Source organism: Chelonoidis abingdonii, chromosome 6, assembly GCF_003597395.2.
Source record: "Chelonoidis abingdonii isolate Lonesome George chromosome 6, CheloAbing_2.0, whole genome shotgun sequence".
NCBI classification, from domain to species: domain Eukaryota; kingdom Metazoa; phylum Chordata; order Testudines; family Testudinidae; genus Chelonoidis; species Chelonoidis abingdonii.
In genome coordinates, this window is record NC_133774.1 from 55,390,993 (window position 1) to 55,416,200 (window position 25,208).

At 39.5% G+C, this 25,208-nt stretch overlaps 1 protein-coding gene across 1 annotated transcript in view; it reads right to left on the reverse strand.

Moving 5' to 3' along the window:
* The window catches only part of EDIL3 (EGF like repeats and discoidin domains 3), a 436,701-nt gene that overhangs the window by 179,723 nt on the left and 231,770 nt on the right, over positions 1-25,208 (reverse strand). The window contains exon 5 of the mRNA XM_075067055.1: positions 18,057-18,170. Within this exon, the coding sequence (XP_074923156.1) occupies positions 18,057-18,170 (114 nt within the window). The remainder of the gene's footprint in view (positions 1-18,056; positions 18,171-25,208) is intronic.

A 25,208-nucleotide genomic window follows, 5' to 3' on the forward strand; every position in this document is an offset into this window, starting at 1 on the left:
CCAAATCTAAAATGGCATCCCCTCTCGTAGGTACTTCAGCTACTTGATGAAGAAATCCATCCGCTATCACATCCAGAAAAATCTGACCCCTGTTATTCTTGCAAGCACTCGTCCTCCAGTCTATATCCGGGAAGTTGAAGTCTCCCATAATTACACATTTCCCCTTTGTGTTTACTTCATTAAAGACATTAAAGAGGTCTCTATCCATATCCAAATCAGATCCCGGCGGTCTGTAGCACACCCCAAGCACTATCTCACCCCAAAACTACTCCATTTTAGGATTTTTGCAAAGCAATATAACTGTTTAACTTGTAAATCAGTCTGTACAGTTTTAAGATTTTAAATCTTATCCTTTGCAATACATTGCTGTGAAAAGGAGTGGGAAACCACTTCCCCCCAGCCCATGTAGAACAGAATTCTGCCTTACACATACTGTGGGTGGTTGGGGAAACAAAGTAAGACTATGCTATGTTGGAAGAACACTGATGGAAGGGTTGATTTGGAAATAACAGACAGATTTTCATATTCTTAGCCTGAAAAAAATATTAATGTGAATATCATCATCTTGCATTTGTACAGCACCGAGCATAATGACAGCCTGGTTCATGGCCAGTGTCATACAACAAGGATGTAGGTGGTTGTGCCTAGTGGTTGAGTCAGGCCAAGCGGTTAGAACAGGATTTGGTAGCCAGGAATCAGAGCCAGAGTCAGAGGACAGGTGGCAGAGCCAAGGATCACAGTCTAACCCAAGAACTGGAGCTGTGGATCAGAACTGGGTTACCTGGAGTGAGGCAAGGCTGGGCCACGGCAGGAGCAGGGCTGAGAACAAGCAGGCACAGGAGGTATCAGCTGTGGGTGAATGGTTTGAGTAGTCTCTGAACAACTTTCTATGTTTATGGTGAAGCAGACTCTCTTGCAGAGTCTATTATTGAAACAAGGAGGATGAGGTAATGTTATTGGACCAATTTCTGTTGCTGAGTTTGTTCAATAAAAGATCTCACTACCTTGTCTCTCTAATATCTTTGGATCAACAAAGCTACACTGCTGAGTCAACCATCACCAAGCACTGGACATCACAGATAATTCTTTGTCTCTCAGGGCCTTGCAGTAAATCAACATTTTTGACTCAGGTATATTTCATGGAATCTTTTCCCCTTTGTTTCTTTTTCCCATAGTTCTGGCCATTCTTTTCAATGGATCTTTAGATTTTTAAACTTTAGTTTACTTAAAGGGATCTCTACATGAATGTGCTAGTTTTTAATAGCATTTCTTGCCACTTTGTCTGGCAGCTTATTGCACACTACCACTGCATGTGCTGCAAACCATGCTATTACTATGATTACATTCAACTTTGTCAACTCTGTTGTTAACAGTAATATTCCATTAAGTATATCATTTCTGCTATCTGAAATGACATTTCTGATTGCCAGCAGTCCTGACAAGGAATCAGACAGGGTGACTATGTTCACATCTCACACACTTTAATGCCAGCATTATCAGCTTAAGTGCTGGTCTGCTCACTGTTGCAGCCAATCAGGTGGCACAGCCAATCACATAGCCTACTACAGGGCAACTGTGGTCTTTAGGTTGCCTGGAGACTAACTCTGCTACCGGGCCTGATTCCTGATGACCAGGGCTCCTATATGGTATGGTAATTGAAATAATGCATAAGTGACAAGGTTAGGACTCACCACCCAGTGCCTCCTGCTGGTTACCTCCGGGAATTATCTCAGTCCAATGGAGCATCCTCTCCTGGTGGTGTCCCACTCATTGTATCACCTTTGGTTGGGATCTGAGCCTGTGTCACTCTCTAGCTCGCAGACTCCTTTTCCGGACGACTACCCTCCAGCAGTGCCTCAGTCCATCCACACCCCCTTCCAAGAGGGTCGGGGGGGGGATTGATCAGCAGTATCTCTGTGCCCCAGCCACCATGTCCAACCATGCCCTCGAAGTCTAATCCTTCCTGTCAGGGATCTGGCATAGTCTATGATGGCTGCTCCCCACAGCCGATGGCTGGGTGTACTGCAAGGGGGGAAAGAAGGGTGCCCTCTACTCTGGGTCTTGGCCCAGGGACCCTCTGGCGGCAGCCTCACTGTCCTCCTTCTCCCCCTTCATCTGTCCACTTCCCTGAGCTGCTTCCCCTACTGCCCCTTGCACCCACTAGGCCCTTCCCTTCAGGCTCTGCAGCCTGGCAGGCTTCAGGCTAGAGATCCCTACTGCTCCCCAAGCCTGGCCAGCACTGCTGTGTCTATGATGCTAATCTCCTAGCTCTGAAGACTCACTGTCCCCTGCCAAGACCTGGGACAGACTGACTACTCCCTTCCTGGGCAGCCTTTATATAGGGCCAAACTGAGCCCTGATTGGCTGTCTCCAATCTTGGCTCCGATTGGCTCCCAATAAGCCCTTCTCTAATTGGCTGTTGGTGTAGTTTCTTTTACTGTTTTAATATTTTTCTCTGAAGTGCTTTTACCTTCAGAATCAAATAATCATGCATAAAAAAATATGTGGTGGCTATAATGGTGGGCAGTCACATTGTTAATCATCTCTGAAAAGAAAGCAAGCGGGCAGCCTGTTTCCGCTGAGGATATTACAATATATACAGTGCACTTTGCAGTCTGGAAATACCCCTGTTAGAAAGGAGTGAGATGTGGGTCTCTACCCAAGAAAGGCCATGGGTAGGGAGCCTGAAGCCTTGCTGAACCACTAAGGGGAAATACAGGTGTAGTTGCTCTGAACTGTGACAACATTCTCTACTTCAAACAGAAATTAATTGAGGGAAGTCCTGTGGCTTGTGTTATGCAGGTCAGACTAGAGGATCTGTTTTTATAATCTATGAATAATGGCAATCACCTATGTTGAAATAATCTGAGTAGATTAAATCAAATCCAGTGGCAGGAAGGCAATTTACTGATTGTAAATTGTTGAAGTCCAGGACTTCCTTCAGATTAGAACTGTCTAATTAATCATGTGAATAAAGTATTCAGTAAATTTAGCCTTTATTCTTCCTTGTGCATCATTTGCAAACTGTTGATAGTGTGCAGTTCATTGATATAATTAAACTTAATAGACTCAATAGAAGTAATTATGATCATTCATGTTAATAACCCATATATAAATGGCTCTCTAAGCAAGCATACCCAATACATAATGAGTAAGTATATTACTTCAATTAGTTACCAGAACAATAAGAAAATATTTTTTTAAATGCTTTTATTTCAGAAGGGCTCTCCCTTAATTAAAGTGTGAGAGCTGCTTATTGAGTGTTTGTTGGAAGTTTAGTTACTGACTGGTTTTACATACATCTCCATGGGTAAGCCTTTGTTGTTAGTGGATTATCAGCAATAGTGGTATTCGTTATTTGGACTCACAGGCTCATTTCACTCAGCTATCAGAAAGACATGATGGCTGAGAGATCTTGATTATATGACCTAAAAATGAATGCCTCCGTGACACATCACCAAATTTAAGCCACCTAGTGTCCATTAACATTTGCTTTTTTTCCCAAAAACCAGAGACCAAATCCTGCTCACAGAATGCTCCCACTAATATCTGGAAAAAATATTCAATAATTTTAACTTCAAACAATGCCTAATGGACTAGGATAAAAATGTATAATAGTTTGTAGTGTATGAAGCCAATATACATGCAAGTAAACTACAGTGGCAGAGGAGCTGTTATGGTTTTTCATTGTCAATAGAGATGAGAGATGAGCAAATAGTGGGGAGATAAAGTCAGGGCCGTCCTTAGGCATAGGCAACATAGGCAGCTGCGTAGGGCACCTGAAAATTTGAGGCACCACTGGGTCTTAGTGTTCACCCTCTTCTTTTCCTATCCCTGTTCTGACCCTTCCTGCAGGCTCCCACAAATGGCTGCTCTAGCCTGGTGAGTCTTCCTTGGGAGGGAATCTAGTAGTTAAAAGTGAAAAAACCTCCAGCCTGCCAGACCTATTAGCACAACATTGAAACTGTTGAAGAGACATTCAAGGGGTAATAAAGCCATTTAACAGGCATTTGCCAACCCCAAGGTATATACTGACAGGTTTCTGAGTGGTAATCCTGTTAGTCTGTATCAGCAAAAACAAGGACGAGTCCTTGTGGCACCTCAGGGACTAACAAATTATTTGGGCATAAGCTTTTGTGGGCTAGAACCCATTTCATCAGCTGTCCACGAAAGCTTATGCCCAAATAAATTTTTATACTGTCAGTTTCTGACTTTACTGACAAAAACAGTTGTGCATTAATGTAATATGTACACAGAACATGTCAGTCTACAGGACCTTAGTTTAAAATTTGCTTTAAAAATATTTCATTAGTGAGCTGGTGAAGATTATAAAATCACATTTCTAAAAAATGCTTGCATAGAGTTTTAGATGCACAATCATCTTTAGCCTTAAATGCGTGGATCTTCAGATATACAGTTTTTTAAATAAATCCTTCAAAAGACCTCCCTTATCTAAAATACACATTTTAATTACTATAGTTAAAAAAAAAAGTGCTTCCAAGTCTTCCTGTCCTTTCTGTCCATCCCTTCACCACCTCTCCCCCCACTCCCCACTGAAGAGAGCCCTTAAAGGGACAACAGTCCTTCCCTTCCAGATAGCTGGACAAAGAGTTTCCCTTTCTTTACTTCTGACTATCCGATGAACTAGTTTTAAAAGAACCCTCCAGCAAAATCAGTACCTTAGTAAGACATAAAATCCTTGTTATACCTAAAATCTTTGGAAACATATTTTTTTAAAGTTGGTGAAATTTCATAACCATGTCTCTTGTTATGGAGATCACACAAAGTAAATTACTGTTCCCTTTTTCTAAAAGCAATGAACATTGTTATGAACACACTAAACCTCTCTGATTAATTTAAAATAATGTCTTTGTTTCAGTGAGTTAAATATGTAGTAATCTGGAATGCTGGCTTAAGGTTTGAGTACATTTAAAATATAAATTCAGCTTAGAAATGCTGATTAAGAAAATGTAAAACAGAGAAGAGCTGCATCATGTATTCCATTATATGTAATGTTGTATTCAGCAGGACAGCTGACTCACCCTTACTACGAAGTTTTTGCAAATAAACCTCTGACAAACTTCAGGGCATATCAAAAAACCTGTGACTGACATTTTTTTATTCCCAAATTTTAGTGCTTTTAATTAGGTACTTTCTTCATGTCCATTCTGCATGAGGGAGAGGGTATGGGCGTCTCTGCGGGGAACTGTGACTCTCCGCCACCATGAGGCAGGCTGGGCATCTCATTATCCTTTGCTATCTCGTCCTTCCTCCCCCTCCCCCGCCAGGCTGTGAGCTTGGGCTGCCATCCGGCATAGGGCCACCAGTTTAATAATACTGCGTAGGGTCCCATAAATCCTAAGGACGGCCCTGGATAAAGTCCCCAAATATTTATTTGAATTTGAAAGCAAATTTGACTATTCTGATCTAGAATGTATCCAAATCTTACTGTTTCTTCCTCCACAATGTTTCCAAGATCTGTCCTTTTCCATCTAGTGAACAACAAGAGGTTCTTATCAGCTCTCACTTGGATTATGCAGCCTCCTATTCTTATACCTCCCTCATACCCGCATCGACACCCAATCTCTCCAGTCCATAAAAAATACAGCTCTTACAAGTATCTCCTTTGATCCATCAATCTGACTGCATCACCAGCCCTACAATCCTTTCTTCAGGCACAATTTTGGATGTTTTAAGTGAAAATGCATCCATTTCCATGACAATTACCAAGTCCACATAGAAAAATAATATAGAAATCCATTACAGATTAAACGACCCACAATGAATCTTTATTTTTTTATCTTGACATTTTCTGAATTTGAGTGAGAACTTAGTTATATTCTAACCTGATTCTGCATCCATCCACAGAAGCTGTAAAACCAAATGAATTAAATCCAATTAAATTAGCAGACATCGCTAGAGTTATTCTCTATGTAAAAAATTCACCAAAGGAACTAACTCAAATTCTACACTGACTAGACTTTATTGAATAATGAAGTAATAAAGAATTGTTCCTCCTCCCCCCCTCTTATTTTTAAACATTGTCATCTTTGGCATCTGAAAAACTTTGAAGAGCTGTTTTATGAAACCTATATAAATAAAAATAAAAACAAAAACAAAAAAAAAAAAACAACCCAGAGGCCTGAACTATTTTGGTTACAATTTAACAAATCAGTGAAAATCTTGAGCTTATTTTCATGCTAATCTATTGACACTGGAAATTGTTTCCTTCATGATAAGTGTCAGTGGAAATTGCTCTGAAATAGAATTTGATTCCTCTTCTCAGAATGCATGATATAATCCATACAAAGCCTTCTCATGTTCCACTGAAGTCAATATAAAAACTCCCATTTACTCCATTGCGAGCAGCATAGGGCACATTATAAAATGTCCTTGAGAAAAGTGGATTAGTTTTAGTCAGACAGAATTGTTGGAAGTTAAATATTATTTTATATTCAAAAGCAGAACAATTAGACCATTCACAATCAACAGTTACAGTTCTCAGGGTCAAACACTCATTTATTTGGATATTGATGTAATTTTGAAGTCCTATTTTCCCTGCTGGTTACTACTGCTTAGTGAGAGGAATCAGGTTTCATAGCACCGTAACGCTTAGTTCTTTTTTGTGCCATTTTGTGTTAAAGTTTCTTTGGGAGTCATTTATATGTAGTTTAGTAACATACAGGGTCATAATTAGTGCTGTGAAGCAATGAGGCTTATTGAATCAAGATTCTGGAGGCCACAGAAATGTTTATTTGGTATAATTATTGATGTGGCTCCCTTGTGTCTAGGGTTACTTGTGAACTTCTTAACAGATGGACTATCAACACGATGGGCTGTAGTTACTCCTTCTGAGTCATCACAGTCTAACATGTCAAGGCCTGCTTTTAAATACATCACTATTTGCTCATCTCTCATTGTGACGTAACTAAGCACATCTGTGTTTAAAATATGCACACGTAAAAGAGAATAACTAGAAAACAAGGGCACGCAAATATTAGGGCAAACAAGAATACAGAACTTATTTATGTTAACAGACATAACATTAGAAATTTCACCAGTGAATTGATCTCAGCGAAGCCATACTTGGTTGGCAATATATTAAATACTGCAGTAGGAAGAGGGCCTGAAACATAAGCCCTTATATCAAAGGCCTGGGCTGAGGCCTGAGCTAAACTAGCAGTAAAAATTTGCTGATATAAAGAACAATCAGACTGTGAGCTAGAGGTAGGTCCTGCTCACAGAATCTGGCAAGAACAGGGCTCATATTGCAAAAACACACATTCCTAAGAGGTGCTAGGTACAAAGCAGTCACACAAACACATTCCAGAAAGGTAGTACCAGAACACGTTGATATTGACTCATTCCCTAAAGATAACAGGAACATGCTGACCCATCCTAAAGATAAGGTCAGGATGACAGCGTGATGGATAGAGATGTACAATGTGATGGATGGTAACCAGCTACATCAGAGGATGTCAGCTAACTACATCAGAAGGGCAGTACGTAACTTGTTTATATTGATGCATAAAATGGAAACTAAAAGGGAGTGTTTCTGTCTAGCCTATGGAGAAATGGAAAGTCCCGCTGCTCACTGAGCTGGTCCATTGTTACGGGAATACATGTATTAGTGATCTGGTAGAGTCTGCATGATACTAGTACTTTGCCTTGTTGACAATAAACCTGGCTGGGTGTCTTCGTACCTTAACAGATCTTGATCGTTGGGCAGTTCATTCAAGGTATGCTTTGGCAGGAACCTGCACAGAGCTGAGACGGCATACAGAGTGAACACATGCAGCCAAACATCTCACCACAGCTACTACTAAAGTTTTGCTTAATTTGATACCATAACAATACCCATTTTAGGAGCCACTGTATAGATAAGGCATTTTGAAGTTAAAAAAAAGCTTTTACTATTATTTTAGTGCTATTCCTCTTGTGACCTGGGGTGCCTGGGCAGCCTTCACTGAAAATGCCAAGGTCAGGGCCAGTTGCAAAAAGGAGAGCAGAGTCTTCCAAGGACTGGTGGTTAACACTGAAGTTAGACTCACCAACCGGTCACTAACTATGCTCCTGATTCCCCACACTGATTATCAAGAATCTGAAAAAGAAATCACACAGCCCTCTTTAGTGCATTCCAGTTCTCTGGCTTCCAATAAGCCTATAGGTCCAATAAAGTGATAAGTTACTTAAAAACTCTGCTCATGTACACAGGCACCAACTTTCCTTGGCACTGATGGGTGCTCAGCCTTGGCCCCAGCCTCCTCCCTGTCCCTATTGGACCCCTCCCAAATTCTTGCCCTGGCCCTGCCTCTTCCCCGTGTGGCATGTCCTTCCTTTGTCCCAAACACAAGCTTCACAGCACATGGCATAAAAAAGCCTTAGAGTTCTGTCCATCAGCATGACCCTGCATGTCTTGCTGACTCAGATGTGTAGTCCCTGTCTTCTCTCAATGGGTTCATTGTGCAGTTGATGGGCCAGCAAGCAAGCTTAGTGCTGATGCCATTCTATCTCAGAGTGTCACCCAGAAACACAGCACGTTTTGAAATACAGATATACCATATATATCTATAACTCATAATACAAAGGTGATACAAACATAAAATCAAAATTATCATACTTCCAAATCATAACTCTGTCACTGACACCTTACACGGCATATTTGGCATGATTCATTGCAATGTTATAACATTGATATTAATATTATAAATTTCCCATATTCCATACAGCATCACAATTCTAGTAAAAAATGTAAAAGGGGAACTCAGATAACATGATTTCCCTATCAGACAAATATTGACATTTGCTGTGGCTTTACTTTAATGGCTGTTAAGCAGCCTAGCAGTTTCAGACAGTAAAGATTTTTTTAAAGTCAACTTTTACTAAAATTGCATGTGATACTACAAGTATACTCTACCAGAGGTGTTGGATGTGCTGGGGGGAAAAACTCAACCAAGATGGGTTCTGAAACTTTTGTCACTAGCAATGGAAAACAACATCAGTAGAAGATATATGTCAAGCCGACAGCCGTCTACCATGATCGATAAAGACTGGAACTCAGGATCAATCCCATCAATCACCTCTAGCAAATGAAATAATAAAATGTTATGACAGACTTGTCTTTTAAAAACCAGAATACCACTTTCCTGTCAAAACATGCCTGTACAATTCTGAGTCTTAGTTAAAATGTAAGGCATGAGAGAAAGACTAAGGTCTCTATTTGTCATTAAAGATTACTGTTGTATTTTTTTTTCAAGTAGAGGTTCGATGACAGTGGCTGCCCTAATTTAAACCACACAGACTGATCTTCCAAGCTACAGAGGGCCACCCAGGCAGGGCAGCTTGCATGTTCAGGACAATAGTTTATCTGTCAGTTTGCCACCACAAAGCTATGCCATCACATTTCAGATCTGATTGGCAATGACTGTGCTATTTCAGTACTAAACTTAGCATAACCAAAAAGCAGATAATCCTATGGCAAATTATGTGATTTTTTTTTCTTATAGATACAAATAACTGCTAGATAATGGACAAATTCCCAAAATTTTCCTGTGACTTCTCAGCTGCTGTAGTGAATAGTAATAATTGTCTTTTCTGGTAATATTATTGCTATACATGTGAACTTTCAGCCAGAGACTAAAGTAGAATTAACAATTAGCATATTTCTCACTCCTCCTCTGTGTCTTACGTATCACTGCCTCCAAGCTTGGAACAGGAGCTTTGTGGGAACCTCCTTCTGGTCAAGCAAGTAGGAGTTGTGAAGCTTGCCTCAGCAGGCTCTTGTATTTCCTTCATCTTTTGAGAGCTGCAGGCAGGAGCTGTGCAAAGCTCAAGGCTGGTTTACACTATGGGGCTAAGTCAACCTAAGTTGTGCAACTCCAGCTACATGCCTAACGTAGCTGGAGTTAATGTACCTTAGGTCAACTTAAGTACCTTAGGTCAATGTACTTTAGGTCGCGCGTCGATCCCCCGGTAAGTGGAGACAAGCCCTCAGTGATTTCCAATTCAGAAATAGTACATGTGAGCCATTTTTTCCCTTTTCAGTTATATCCTCTGCAGTTTGGTTTGAATTCTGAGTCCAAATGAAGCTCCAAAATACAAAGCAAATGTCAAAATGGTGTTGCTTTTGCATAGTTTGGGACAAAATCTCCAAATTTTGCACAGTTTATACAGGATTAGCCTGGATTTACCAAAAAGTTTATTAACTTTGGTAAATCTCAATGGAGTCTATGAAAGTTTTACAAAGCTCTAGAACTATCTTACTCATATTACTAATTTGTGGTCCGCTGATTGGTAGCTAAAAACTAGAGCAGACTGAATCAGTTAGCGGAGGACCCTATTTCATGGCTAGACTCTTTGAGTAAGTCACCTGCATATTACTACAGCAAAGACCTGAACCAAGTCTTGCAGTCTGTCAGCAACAGGTCAAATAGCTGAAACATGAGGGAGCTTCCTTCTGACTAAGACAGTTTTGCTGAGTACATTTCTACTGTAAATTGCTCTTCTTTTGTCTTTCTATTCATTAATACTTTCACTGAAGGTACTTTTCCATCTTTTCTAGTTTTCTGGTATTGTAATAATCAATGTGCATCCATACTTTGAACACTGTATGAGTCACCCTGTCTCAAAAGAGATGTACTGGAACTGGAAAAGGTGCAGAAAAGGGTAACAAAAATGATTAAGAGTATGGAATTACTCACATGAAGAGAGATTAAAAGACTGGGACTGTTCAGCTTAGAAAAGAGATGGCTAAAGGAGGAAATGATAGGGGTCTATAAAATTGTGAATGATGTGGAGAAAGAGATGAGGAAAGTGTTACTTACCCCTTCACATATACAAGAACCAGGGGTGTTACCCAATAAAATGAATAGGCAGTAGGTTTAAAACAAACTTAAGAAAATACTTCTTCACATAATGCATAGTAAGCCATTGGCAGCTGTATATCTATCTTGTAGAACTGTAAGTGAGCCTGAAGGGTCATCAAGTCCAGCCCCCTGCCTTCACTAGCAGGACCAAGTACTGATCTTGCCTCTGATCCTTAAGTGGCCCCCTTAAGGATTGAACTCTCAACTCTGGGTTTGGCAGGCCAATGCTCAAACCACTGAACTATCCCTTCCTCCCTTCTATGAATTTAACTAATTCTTTTTTGAACTCAGTTATACTTTTGGCCTTCACAACATCCCATAGCAACGAGTTTGACAAGTTATTAGCCAAGATGGTCAGGTGGTGATGGTGGTCCCTATACCTCGAACTGTCAGATGTTGAGTCTGGATGACAAGGGATGGATCACTTGAAATTGCCCTGTTCTGTTAATTCTTTCTGAAGGATTTGGCACAGGCCACAGTCAGAAGATAGGATACTGGGCTAGATGGACCACTGGTCTGACCCAGTGTGGCCATTCTTATATTCTTACAGTTGTGTAACCTATAGCTGTATTATAGCTTATTTCTTTTTATATTACCAAGTCTTTACTTGCAATTTATATTTTGTTTCTGTAAGAACATAAAGAATGTGACTAGAAAAAGCTGTTAAAGTGCATATTGAGGCAATTTTAAAAATAACTCTGGACACTGTAATGGCTCTTTTGGGTTTAGAAAATACCTTAAACTTGCATTAGTATAGAATAAACCACATAGTAAACATCCACATGAAAGTTCTTACTACATAGACAGAGGATGGCATATATAATCAAATGTCAATAAGGGTATAGAAAAGTGACTTCGCAAATTCAGAGCCATGTTGTTCCTCCAGTTCAGTAAGCAGACTGGGATATACTAGAATTCAGGTGGGGAGGCAATTGCTACCCAAATACGTGTTTCCTCCAACAGTATAAAAGCAAATTAAAGTGGCTCCACAAAGCACGAGATCAATAGGTATGGAGGATCAGGCCAGGAGTTGTGTTGGAAAATATAGCTTGAGAGAATCTCCTCTCCTGAGAAACTTCAATCTGAAATGAAATTTGATAACCAAGTTATAGATGCTTGAAAATGGATTTTACTTCATAATAGGAACATTTACACAACTTGAAAGCTACTACCCTGTTAGGGTGTGCCTCAGTGATATTATTAAACGAGTGGCTCTCATGTAGCAAAGAGCTAATTAAATGTGTAAAATGTGTGATCAGGTCCTGGGGGCCTGTCTGAATAATTTACAATGAGTCTCTATCAGGTGTTTCAGTAAAATTCAATCCTTTACTGCCTAATCAGTTTAAGGTACCGAGGAATTAATTTTCAAAAGTGAGATATTTCTGTAGTGTTCAAAAGCAGCATGGTAAAAATGTACCCAGAGGCATCTGACTGAGGACTTTGTTTCAATATCAGATTCTGAGAGTTTAATCTTGTTTTCTTTTTGAGTCCAAGGCAAAACTAAAATTCCCATTTAAACATTGGACCTCTCTCCACAAACACCAGAAGCATGGGAAACAAGCAACACAAATCAGAACTGACACTAAATAATGGATGTTAAGATCTGCTAAGTTGGATGGGATGATTCTCCTAAATGGAAGTCAATATACATGAATGTAATCTATCAACAGACAGAAAAATATGAGAAAGTGAAAGAGTGGCAGCATATGTAGAAAATATTTGCAATGATGGGGGCTTGTCCTTCTCCCACTGAAGACTGTGGGAGATTTGCAATAGTTTTAGTCAATAAGTGTAATAGCACACTGGTGAAATTCTTTAGGTGAGAATGAAGAGCAAAAAGAAAAAAGTATCAGAAGCACCTGCTGCAGACTATCACAACTGAGGAGAAAAAGGGCAAACTGTGTGGTCCAACTTCCAAGGTGTTGAAAGCTGCAAACTGAGTGCTCATTGGAGGTTTTAGCTATACGGATGTGCGTTAGGTAACAAAAACAGCCGAACTTGAATTAAGAGAGATTCTCAATTGCCTATAAGACAACTTTGTGATCCAGAAAGCAAGAGATTCCAGCCTAAGGAACTGGAGCTGCTCCTTACTTATGGAGAATTTGAACTAACCAGAAAAGCTTTAATGAAGCTAGTGACCATTAATTACTAGAAAGCAGCATAGAAGCAAGAAATGGGTTCAAAGAATGAAGCACTGTGAGGACACTAGATGTCAGGAAACCAAACAATGAGGAATTAAGAAATCTAGTGAGTAAGATTCACTATCAAGATATCAAAATGGTAGAGGTTTAAAGTTCATAGAACAGAAAGGGGCTCAGCCTTTGAATCTTGTGGAGATGGAGCATTTGCAGGCAAATTCTTTAAATTCTAGGGATTACCTGTGTGGAGCTGGCTCTCTCTCCATGATGCTTCTCAACCTTTTGATTTGCACGGGCACCATGGCTCTCCACATACAATAGTACAGAACTCCTTTCTTAAAAGGGGTACAGGCACAGAAATAATGTTAATAATAATCTGAGCAGCATTAACTATTGAATAGATTTCCACAGAATACCAATGGAATCTTTAGAGAATATGCTGTACACCAGGAGTAGGAAACCTATACGCGTGCCAAAGGTGACACATGAGCTGATTTTCAGTGGCACTCACACTGCCTGGGTCTTGGCCACTGGTCTGGGGGCTCTGCATTTTAATTTAATTTTAAATGAAGCTTCTTAAACATTTAAAAAATCTTATCTACTTTGCATACAACAATAGGTTAGTTATATATTATAGATTTATAGAAAGAGACCTTCTAAAAACAGTAAAATGTGTTACTGGCAAGTGAAACCTTAAATTAGAGTGAATAAATGAAGACTCGGCACACTACTTCTGAAAGATTGCTGACCCCTGCTATAGACAGTGATTGCTCTCTAACTACAACCCTAAAATCATCTAGAGCTCCAACTCCAGGGAGATCACATAGATAGGCTCAAACAGAGGGTTCCTGGGGGGAGAGGAACAGGGAATAAGCATACTACAGAGCTATCATAAATCTTTGTGATAAAGCCTTCCCACTCCATGTTACTCTGTTGCTCTCTTTCCTCCCCAACACCTTCCAGAAATGAGGACCATCTGGACTTCAAAATCAGGTAAGTTTGGATGGAAAAAATAAAGGCAGCTAATAAGACAGAAAAGCAGAATGAGTTTAAACTATCCAGACGCACTAAGGGACAAAGTGTTTTAAAAAAGAAAACAAAATACTAAATAAGAAGTAGGTCCAGCAGAGCCTTGAAGAAGCCATGGAGCAATGAAGAAGTATGGCTGCAGCCTAGCCTGATCCCTTTTCCTGACTCCATACTACGTATCTACAGACTACATCAAATAAAACTCCTCAACATCAACCACAGCGTCTGCACCAAAAAGCACAAGCATGGTCTGTTCTTCCCAACCCAGCTGAAGGGTTTGAGCCCTGAAAAGTTCTCTGCTACTCCCTCCTACCAACAGTAGCAGCAGAAAGAGTCTGAGGGCAGGAATTGCCTCACTAACTCATCTCCAGCCTATCCTGCCCCTCCCACTACAATCATATCAGTTGCCATGAAAAGCTTATGGGATTTGTGAACTGGGCTCTCCATGGATACTGAGCAGTTTGCAAAACTGGGGTATAAAATAACAGTTTCTACAAATCCAAGAGTTGTTAAACATGAAGGACAGAAAGAAATGATTTAAAAAGCTATAACTAAGAGTGGTAAAAGAAAATTAGGAAAAAGAAAATTTAGGAATAACTTCCTAGCATCAATAATCTCCCCAGGGAAATGGCAGAAGCCCCATTATCTGGGATAACCTAGATAACACTAGAAAATGCACTCTAGAGCACAGCCCAACTTTGACAGGAAAATGGACTGATGACATAATATGTATTTTTCTGCTCTGTCTTCTATGTTTCTTATAGTCTATGATCTAGGTAAAAAATCTTTAAGCTGTCTGAGGTAATTTTTAGTCAGTAATCATGTATTTACATAATTAGTGTAACAGCATTTAATTACATAATTACTGTAAACATGCATAATGATGTAATTAGAATGTGTAATTACTACCTGTAATTACATAATTAGATGTAACAACATAGTAAAACTCTTTATAATAGAATTAGGTATTTGCAACTTTAACTACAGTGATGCTATTTGGAGTTGCTGTAGTGCACAATAATAATGTTGGTACATTACTAAGAGTCCATGTTTTAATATGAACTGAACTAAAGCTAGTTTATGTTTATAGCTCACAAACGAATGCTAAAAGTTATTAAAACCGCGTTTAAGTGCTTAGGGAAGATATGGTGAGCTCCCAAAACAAGGATAATTCAATGATCTGTAGTCAGCACAGATGTTTAGCCACCTGTCCATCCATTTATGTTACCATAAAGTAACCTGAAGCATTATGGGTAGTTACAGACAGTAGTATGATCAAATATTCTAAATGTTTATTTTTCTTTTACATTATACATAGCATAAATGTTGATGTTAGCAACTATATTGCTTTCCAATTTCTTTTTGCATTCTCTCTTGGCACACTTGGTTCATATTCCTTATTGGGTTTTGCCTCCTACATAAATTATTGGCAGCACTTCTCTTCCCTTTCCCCCAGGAGAATAAGGAACACAATCTTGAAGTACAGGACTGTGAGCCTTTCACATACATACACACACACACCCAGACACACATTTGTATGCATTTTTCTCATCCTGGGAATAACAATTTTTTGTTACATATCTCTGTCATTACCAATTCCTGCACATTCTTTAGAAATCACATTTAAGTCATAATGAATGTGTTTTTGGAAGTCTACATCAAGGTGACTCAGCAGGCTTTTGAAGAGTTTGTGCTCAATAAACTGATACAAATTAATTATAATACTTCCTAACCCAGCAAAGTTACCCTTTTAAATTTCCCAAGATATTTCCTTGCAAGTCACATTGTTGAGCACTTAGCCATGTGAGTAGACCCATTGAAACCAGCACGACCACTCAAAGAGAGAACACAAGTGAGTATCTCTTAAGTTTCAGTCCTGTTCTTCTGGTGTTAATGCAAATGTTGCCATTGACTTCTACATATTGGGACCTCAAGGACAGCCAAAAACAGATAAAAGATGATGTCTCTAAAAAAGCAACAGTCCCTTCAAAAATCCATTCTTTATTATCTAATTATGATGTCTAATTTTTAGCAGCAAAGGGCATTTGCACTTGTATGGCCTGAAATCCCTGAAATATTTATTTGATGGTTCTTTATTCTTGCATCCTGCAAGAAATAGGAAGGTGTGATGCTCTGTACCTCAGGGGGAATACCCTGCACCCCCATGTTCATCCTTATAATATGATTGTGTGGTATGCAGTGCAAAGTTTGTTATGTCGGGTTCCTTTGGAAAGCTCATGATGCACTGAGCATTGTTGTGATAGTAATGTTGTAGATTGTAATTTCATGTATATAGTTATGAGTCTGAAAATATGTCTTCATGGTGTAAAACAAGCCCAGGCAAAACTCTCCAGGAGCAGAGGGGCAGTTCACACCTCATCAGGGCATGTATGGGACAAACCCAGCCCAGGCTCACAGGAACAAAGGACACTGGCCTAGGCAGCAACAAAGGATCTGTTGGACTCCGGAGTGAGTCATCCCCCTTCCCTTGGTCAGTTTGGGACTACAAACTGCTCACCTCACTCTGAAAGGAGGGGGGCAAAACCAAGAGGGAAGAAAGAACATGAAAAAAGGGAGATATGTTTGCCATGCTCTCTGTCTCTTCCACCTCCATCTACAGACTGAAGCACTGATCAAAGGGGAGAGCCTGGCTGAAGGGCAACCAGCCAGCTGCGGTGAGAAGCATCTAAGTTTGTAAGCTTGCAATGTCCAGTGGGCATAACTGGACACTACAAGACGAAGGTTCCTAGGGCTGTGTCTGGGACTGGAGATATTGGCTAGTGTCCTTCGGTTACACAATCCAAGCAGCAGCTGGCCAGAAGTGCTCACTCACGTAACTGGGAACAGCTTACATGCTAGAGGCTGTGCGTGAACAGCCCAGGAGTGGGGGTTCTCACAGTGGAGCAGGGTAAGGCTGGCTCTCAGAGTCGAGGATTGGAGTGACCTCACAGAAAACACCAGAGGGGAACGTCACAGAAGGATAACCCCCCACAAGATAGATATGATCCTTTGATGAATTCCCAAAGAATCTGTCAGTTACTCCATTTATCAAGTGTAAGTACCCTGTAAAATGATCTATCAACAATTTTTATATAATACTTAATGATACAAGAAAATCAAAACATTCTACCCTATCGATCTAATAAGTGATGCTTGAAGTGGGATTCCATTAACGTGAGCCACCTCACACACACAGTGCAGCCCTTAATCTTTCTTCCACAAACTCCATGGAAAAACATAAAAATTGAATCTGGAAAAAAAATAATGTATTCTATCTGTTACTAAGAATTAACTATGCTGAAGCATATTTTTAACTGGCAGCTGTATCATTTTCCTTCGAAAAGGATATGACCCAAGTGTGGAGGCTCTCCTATCATGACAGTCAACACTAAATAGATAGAGACCATCTTGCGATGGTTTTTAGTCCTCCTGGCACAATTTCAGCCTTTCTGAATCTCTACACTAGGATGCACTTCACAGCTGAGAGTCTGGGGTTGTTAAACAACCAAGAAAACAGGAAGCAAGAGTTATTAAATCTTTTTATGCTGTTGAGTCAACGTTAGTAACTGTTCCAGAGCAGTCTGCAAACTCTGCAAGCATCATCTCAGCCTTCCAAAACATAGCCAAATAAATTTAACCTATCAATTCTCTCCAGTATCACATATCTTTTATGGGCTATGTCTATCAGCTCTTTCAAATTTCCCTGTCCTTTTGCCTATTGTAGGACAACAGCTGTAGACCCCTTTGCTTGCAAAATTGGAGCCTAAGTTGAAGCCCCTTTAAAAAAGCTGGTCATTCAGTTCATATTTAAGAGGTCCGCACCCCAAGTTGATTGAAAGACCATGTACTGCATAATACACCCAAGGTCTGTCTACTTCATAATCTGCCCATCTTATTTTAATATTGTATTTATCCATACATTAATGATATAGTGGAATCCTGGGTGCTATTACATGGTTGTTTCTGCAATGCATTGAGTAAAGAATTTAAACAGGTAGATTTGTAAAACAATTGCAATACTTACTGTATTGGCAGTTCCTTCCCATAAATTCACCTGGACACTCACAGGAATAGTTGGCAACAAGATCTGTACAAATGCCACCATTTTTACAAGGTTCAGCTTCACATTCGTTTACATCTGTGGGAAATACATAGTGTCAGCATTGGCAAAACACTTTAAGAAGTAATAAGTATTTGTTTCATGCACTGTAAATTAAACAGTCATTCTCTAAAGAGCCATATGGATAATATTAGTATCAGAAACATATTTTTGGACAGTAAACATATGTTCAGCAAAGAATGCAAATTGTGCAAAATGTGTTCAAAACAGAGCAATTTTAACAATCAAATCCAATCAAGCTCATATAGATTTGGCTAGTTTCGGAAACACATGCTACAATCTTGAAATGTCCCATTAAACAACAACAGAATTAAGGGCTACACTGTGGCTTTGTCAAAAGTTCTGAAAAAGGGGCAGTGCATAGTTGTACTGGTCCAGGAGGAAAAGAGGGACCATACAGTGACTCAGAGGTTCCTCCTTTTCTTCTGGGAAAAGTAATTTGCATTATCATATACCTGGCAGAGATTTCTTCCCCCTGTGTTTGAAAAGAGTAGTAGACTGAAAGATTCATCTATTCTCTGCCTCTACTCACGCATTCCATGCCCACCTGCATGAAGGAGAATAGCAGCTGCTGAAGATTGTTCCCCTTCTCCCCAGCAATGTGACCCTGCCCTGCAACAGGTAGCCTATGTAGGGAAGTAAAGCAGCAACTGTGTCCTCTCCTTGTGTGGGCACATAGTGCAGGTCAAAATTGTGCCTTAAATAAATAATCCAATTAACTCAGAGAGTAACTAATTCATTCTACTTTTAGAACTGTAGCTGTTTTTCTTTTAGCAACAGCTACCAGTTAAGAATGTCTCTCAGTTCATCTTAATTCATTTAAAAAAAACCCTCTAATTGACAATCTAATTGTTTTAGTGTCTAAATAATTCCCTCTCTGTGCATGACTTAGTCAGTAAATAAGAACTAACAGCTTGATCTAGTAGCTTATACATTTTATTAAATTCAAAAAGCAGTAGTTAGCTAATTTTATTTGGGAGCTTCCAGAGTTTGGTACTGCAGGGAAGAGGTGCCTTTTGACTCTTGTTGAACTTGACAGGGAGTCAAGAAAGGAAGCTGTAGCTCAGTAATTCTCAACCTTCTCTATATTGTGACCCATTTTGCAACATAAAACATTTTAGGATTCCATCACCTTTAGGCATTTAGGAAATGGGGTGTGGTCAGACCCTCCCCAAGTTGAGAACCCATGTCCGAACTCAGTGGTCCGGGGCCTGCTGAGGGGCCGTGAACAGGTTTCAGGGTGTTTTGCCAAGCAGGACCAGTGTTAGACTTGCTGGGGCCCAGGGCAAAAAGCTGAAATCCCAGTGCATGGGGCTGAAGCCTGGAGCCCTGAGCCCCACCACCTGAGGTTGAAGCAGAAGCCTGAGCAACTTGGTTTCATGGTGCTTCCTGTGGCATGGGGGCCCTGGGCAATTGCTCAGCTTGCTACCCCTTAACTCCAACCCTGGCTTTTATATGCAGAAAACCAGTTATTGTGGCACAGGTGGGCTGTGGAGGTTTTACAGCACGTTTCCACAGGGAGGGGGGAGGGAGCGAGCGCTCAGAAAGAAAAAGGTTCAGAATCCCTGTTCTAATTTAAACCACAGAGCTGCAGAAAATGGTTGCATTAGATCACCAGACAAAGTTCACAATGTGATACTTCTTAATAAACCAATGTGTTTTGGGCCTTAAAGTTATTTTTTCTATAAATAGTAGTGCACTCAAACAGGACATAAGTGACACGCTTCAGGTTTATACAAACAAATACCCAATATGGGTGTGTTAATCAGGTGTTTGTACATACGCAGCATGAGTTAGTGGATGGATATACCTTTCTGTGAAGTTCTGACCCCAAAATCTTTGTTGGGAACTTATATATCTGAGTACGACATACATATATATTGAACTGTAAAGAACTCAAAAGTCAGTAAATGAGAAATTAAAGGTTGTACACACAATCCTATCTGTGCTCCCTGTGTGCTTTTCAATATGACAATCTTCAACGTGAAATATAATAGTGAAAAGTGCAAAGTCATGCACTTAGGGATTAATAATAAGAATTTTAGATATACGCTGGGGACGCATCAGTTGGAAGTGACGGAGGAGGAGAAGGACCTTGGGGTATTGGTTGATAGCAGGATGACTATGAGCCGCCAATGTGATATGGCTGTTAAAAAAGCAAATGCGGTTTTAGGATGCATCAGGCGAGGTATTTCCAGCAAGGAGAAGGAGGTGTTAGTGCCGTTATATACGGCGCTGGTGTAACCCCACCTGGAATATTGTGGGCAGTTCGGGTCCCATGTTTAAGAAGATGAATTCAAATCGAAACAGGTTCAAGAGGGCTACTCGGATGATCCGAGAATGGCAAAATCTGCCTTATGAAAGGAGACTCAAAAGCTTGGACTTGTTTAGCCTGTCCAAAAGAAGGCTCCGGGGGGATATGTTTGCTCTATATAAATATATCAGGGGGATTAACGTTAGGGAGGGGTCAGGATTATTTAAGTTTAGTACTAATGTAGCACCCGTAGGAGAATGGTACGAACTGAGCTATTAGAGGTTCAGACTGGTTGAAATTACGAGTCTACCAGTCTAACCTAGGGGGTGAAAGTTCGGAACACCTTCCGAGGAGTAGTGGGGGCAAAAGTTATCTGGCTTAAGATCTAAGTTTGATAAGTAATATGGAGGATTAGTTTATGAGGATAGTTTAATTTGGGCAATTGATCGTTGGATTATCGGCAGATAAGTCTGCTCAACTGGTCTGTGAGATCACAATTTTGAGGATTTCAATAACTCAGTCATGGTTAGGGGTTGTTATAAATGTGTATGGGTAGGGTTTTGTGGCCTGCCTTGTGCAGGAGGTCAGACTAGATGATCATATTGGTCCCTTCTGACCTATGAGTCTATGAAGCTCATGCTATTTCTCAAATAATGAAATGTATCATCATACATTTCCCCCCCAACCACCTTACAAACCGCACAATCAATATTGGGCCCCACTGTACACTTTCATTAAATTTTCACTGCACAGCCCCCTTAGCCCTCTATGCCTATGCTTCATTGTTTCCTTAGCTACCCCTTTTTACCTAGTTTAGCAAATAACCTCTTGCAATATCTACCATACATATGCAGAGTGCTATTTTCAATGAGTATTAACTTGCTCAAATCAAAACCAGTTTTACCAGAAAGCTTAAAGATGCTTCCTTTCAATAAGAGCCATTTTCCATGCTAAATTTCAATTTTCTACCCACGTGGTTTCATTTATGAGAAGTTCAGAAAAAAAAAGAAGTTGCTGGAATTGTATTTTTAATAGAGAAAGGACTTTTAGACAGCCTCATTACAGACAGTAATATGAGTGTAGTACATTCATGTTCTGCATATGTGCAGAATGGCAGAGACCCATACGATTTCCCTAGTCTTGGATCTTACCATATTTAGAGCCGAGCTAGATGAAATATGTCTCAAATCACAAGAGGATAAAGAATTCCTTATTGACTACACATATGAGTAAGTTCCTGTGAATTGTTTGTTTCAGTAAGCACATTAAATAAATTGTATTCAAGACATTTGACACAGCTACACATGTTTTTAGCATAAGTATGCATATAAGTGATACACATTGCTGAAACCTTTCACTTTTTAGGTGAAACCACTCATTTTGACCTTTGAACACAAATGCTTTGGACATGTTTAGCTGCTCCAACATTCTATTGGTAGTATGAATGCATTTGAGCAGAGAATGTGGCTGTCTACTCAAAATACATAACACAGGCTATTTCATATGTTGAGGCTATGCACGAAAACGGAGAACTTTAGAATCCATCTCTGGAAACTGACCAGATGCAATCTTCTGTTGCTTCTTTTGTTAAGTAGGTAGATTTTAGAGCAAAACAGGTCAGTTCCCTGTTGAAGCAGAAATCAGTTACACTGTGTCAAGATATTCTCTTAGTGTAATTTGTTTATTCCTAACAATTACACCAGTCCTGATTCTTTGACCAGAGATGGTCCCAAACTGCACGCAGGCAACCCTCTTGCAAAAAACCCTGAATTAAAACACCACTGCCCTTTAATCAGTTCTCTCGGGCCTTCAATACAATTAACTTAGGTTTGAACAGAGACTGAGAATGGCTCAGTCATTACACTAATTGAATCTATTTCCCCATATTAAAGTATCCTCACACCTTTGTGTCAACTATCCAAAATGGGCCATCTTGATTATCACTTCAAAAGTTTTTCTCCTCTGCTGATAATAGCTTCTCTTAACTAATTAGCCTCTTACAGTTGGTATGGGTACTTCCACCTTTTCATGTTCTCTGTATGTATAAATATCTTCTTGCTGTATGGTCCAGTCTATGCATCCGATGAAGTGAGCTGTAGCCCACGAAAGTTTATGCTCAAATAAATTCGTTAGTCTCTAAGGTGCCAAACGTACTCCTGTTCTTTTTGTTCCATGTTCGTGCTTCAACCTGAAGGCTATACTAGGGAAACCTGCTAGACAAAGCCGCTCATCTAGGATCACATCAAAAGAGGACCCTAAGCATTCAACTCTTCTGTTGTGCAGCTGCTCTGCAATACAGTTGAATCTGAGGAGATGTTTGATTGCCCAGCAAACACTGCTTTACCACACAGTCTGCCTAAATGACTATCTGGGAGCGGTGAGAGTTTCATCCAGAGTTCTTGTACTTCAGTGACTCATAACACGCATGACATTAGTACCTTTCACAATAAAATTTGTACAGGCATGACATGTCAGTTGGGCCAGATTGTGCTCTCAGTTTCATAGGCGCATCCCTAGTTTTCCCCTATTGTATATTTCACATTGTAGTGTTTCCATGCACTTTACTGGTTAATGGGACAACATTTCTTTTGTAGCATCACAAATCCATATAACATTCTAGAGTTTGGGGTTCTGCATATAGATCCATGACAGACCCGACAAATGTTTAAAATTACACATAGCTAGAGTGTTCACATATCAACTACATATCTGAAGGGATCAAGGGCATGAGTCATCCTGGTATCGTTACTGAGACAGGGTGAGTGAGGTACTGTAATATCTTTTATTGGACCAAGTTCTGTTGGTGAGAGAGACAAGCTTTTACATAGAGCTCTTCTTCAGGTACCTAAGATTACTGCCATTAACTTCCACAGAAATTTGGCTCCAGCTCTAACTGTTTTAAATCATAGAATCGTAGGACTGGGAGGGACATTGAGAGATCATCTAGTCCAGTCCTCTGCACTCAGGGCAGGACTAAGTCACAAAAATAATTTGGAAGTGAGGGAGCTTGCTAATTCTACGTGGTGTTGGTCAAACCTGCCTGACCTCTTTTGTAGTCTGTCAGAAAAATACACAAAGTGTGTAGCTCCTGAGATCTTTTCTCTTTTGAGGACAGGTGCATACTAATGGGCCTGCAGTTCAATATGAAGGCCACTCATTCCCTTTAACAAGCCAAATTTCAGAGTTCTACTTAAAAATTAATGGTCACACATGACCCCTAGGGTCCTATACATCATTCTTGTCTTATTATTTGCTGCCTATAAAGGGATCAAATATTGGAGTAATAAAGGTTCCCTAGATTATTATCTTAATTTCAGCCTACTAAGAGAGAGAAGTAACTCATTGTCCTGGAAATAAAATCTGTCACTGGCTAATGACCAAAGAATAGAAACTGCTCAGTGCTAAATTAAATTCTTTATATGTATTTATAAAATTTAACTAGGTACTTATCTGCCTTTTTAAACAAAGGCCATTACTCTTATGTTTTCTTCAGGTTGTTCATCATTTTAATACAAGCTAATGCCTCTGTGAAAAAATTCAAGGTCACCTTGAACTGGAAAAAAAAAGCAAACTCTTTCATTTGGTGAATTAAAAATGGCAATTTATCCTTTTAAGAGCTTTTCTGATTCAAGATTATCAAGATTTTAGATTTCTCTGGTTTGTCATTCATAGATAAATACGAAAGAAAAAATGCATGACTGTACAACATATTCCATGTGGTCTGTGAGCTTACTTAGAAAAGTTTGAATTTTAAGTATCAGACATTTTCACACTAATCCTTATATTCTAGCTCTAGTGAACAATTAGCTATGATCAGTGTGGAAAGATGGAGGCTTTTAATTATTCTATCTGTCAGTTAGTTAGAGCTAGCTAGTGTATATTGTAGAAGCTTCGATCATATATTTTCAGTAACTCCAGCGGCAATGGGCCCCTCAGTCCAACCAAATTGACTGTGTAAAGTTACATCTGATGTGAAGAAAGACTAGTTCACTTTTGAGATAAGTGCAGGCTTCTACAGAAAGAAAAATGAACTTAAATGTGCTTAAGATGAGAACATGGATTTTAAAAAAGTTATTTAACTTACAGTTTAATATATTGTTTTGATGTGAACATTTAAATATAGTTTATTTAATGAAATATAATATCTAAAAAATGGGGTCAGATTCTGGTCAAACTGCCAGCACTGCTAATTACAATATGAAGCATTTCAATATTTAAAGTCTATTTCCTCCTTCTTAAATAGAAATATCTTCTATTAATCATTGTCATCTTGTCACGATTAAGAGTTTGTGTAGATAGCAATGTTTGAGCAATTTAACAAATTCTAGAACTCTTAAAGCAGGGGTGGGAAAACCTTTTGCCCTGAGGGCCTGTCATAAATAGATGGCTAAGGGTTAATGTTTCTTTTACCTGAAAAGGGAACCAAACACCTGACCAGAGGACCAATCAGGAAACTGGATTGTTCAAAGCAGGGGAGGGAACCTCTGGAGGTTTTTGGCTTTGTCCCTCTCTCTTTGTTTCTTTCGGCTATGAGAGAACAGCTTTTCTTTCTATCTCCAAGCTTCTTTCTACCCTTCTGTTACCAAGTTGTGAGTACAAAAGGAAAAGCAATAGGTTGATATTATAGTTTGTATTTACATGTGTGTACTTTGCTGGACTGGTTTAAACTGGATATCTTTTGAATCAGACTGTTTATTCCTATTTTCTTATAAGCAATAGCCCTGTATTTGATTCTTGAATGCAGAGTTTATATTCTATGTATTTTCTTTCTTTTTATATAAAGTTTTCTTTTTAAAACCTGG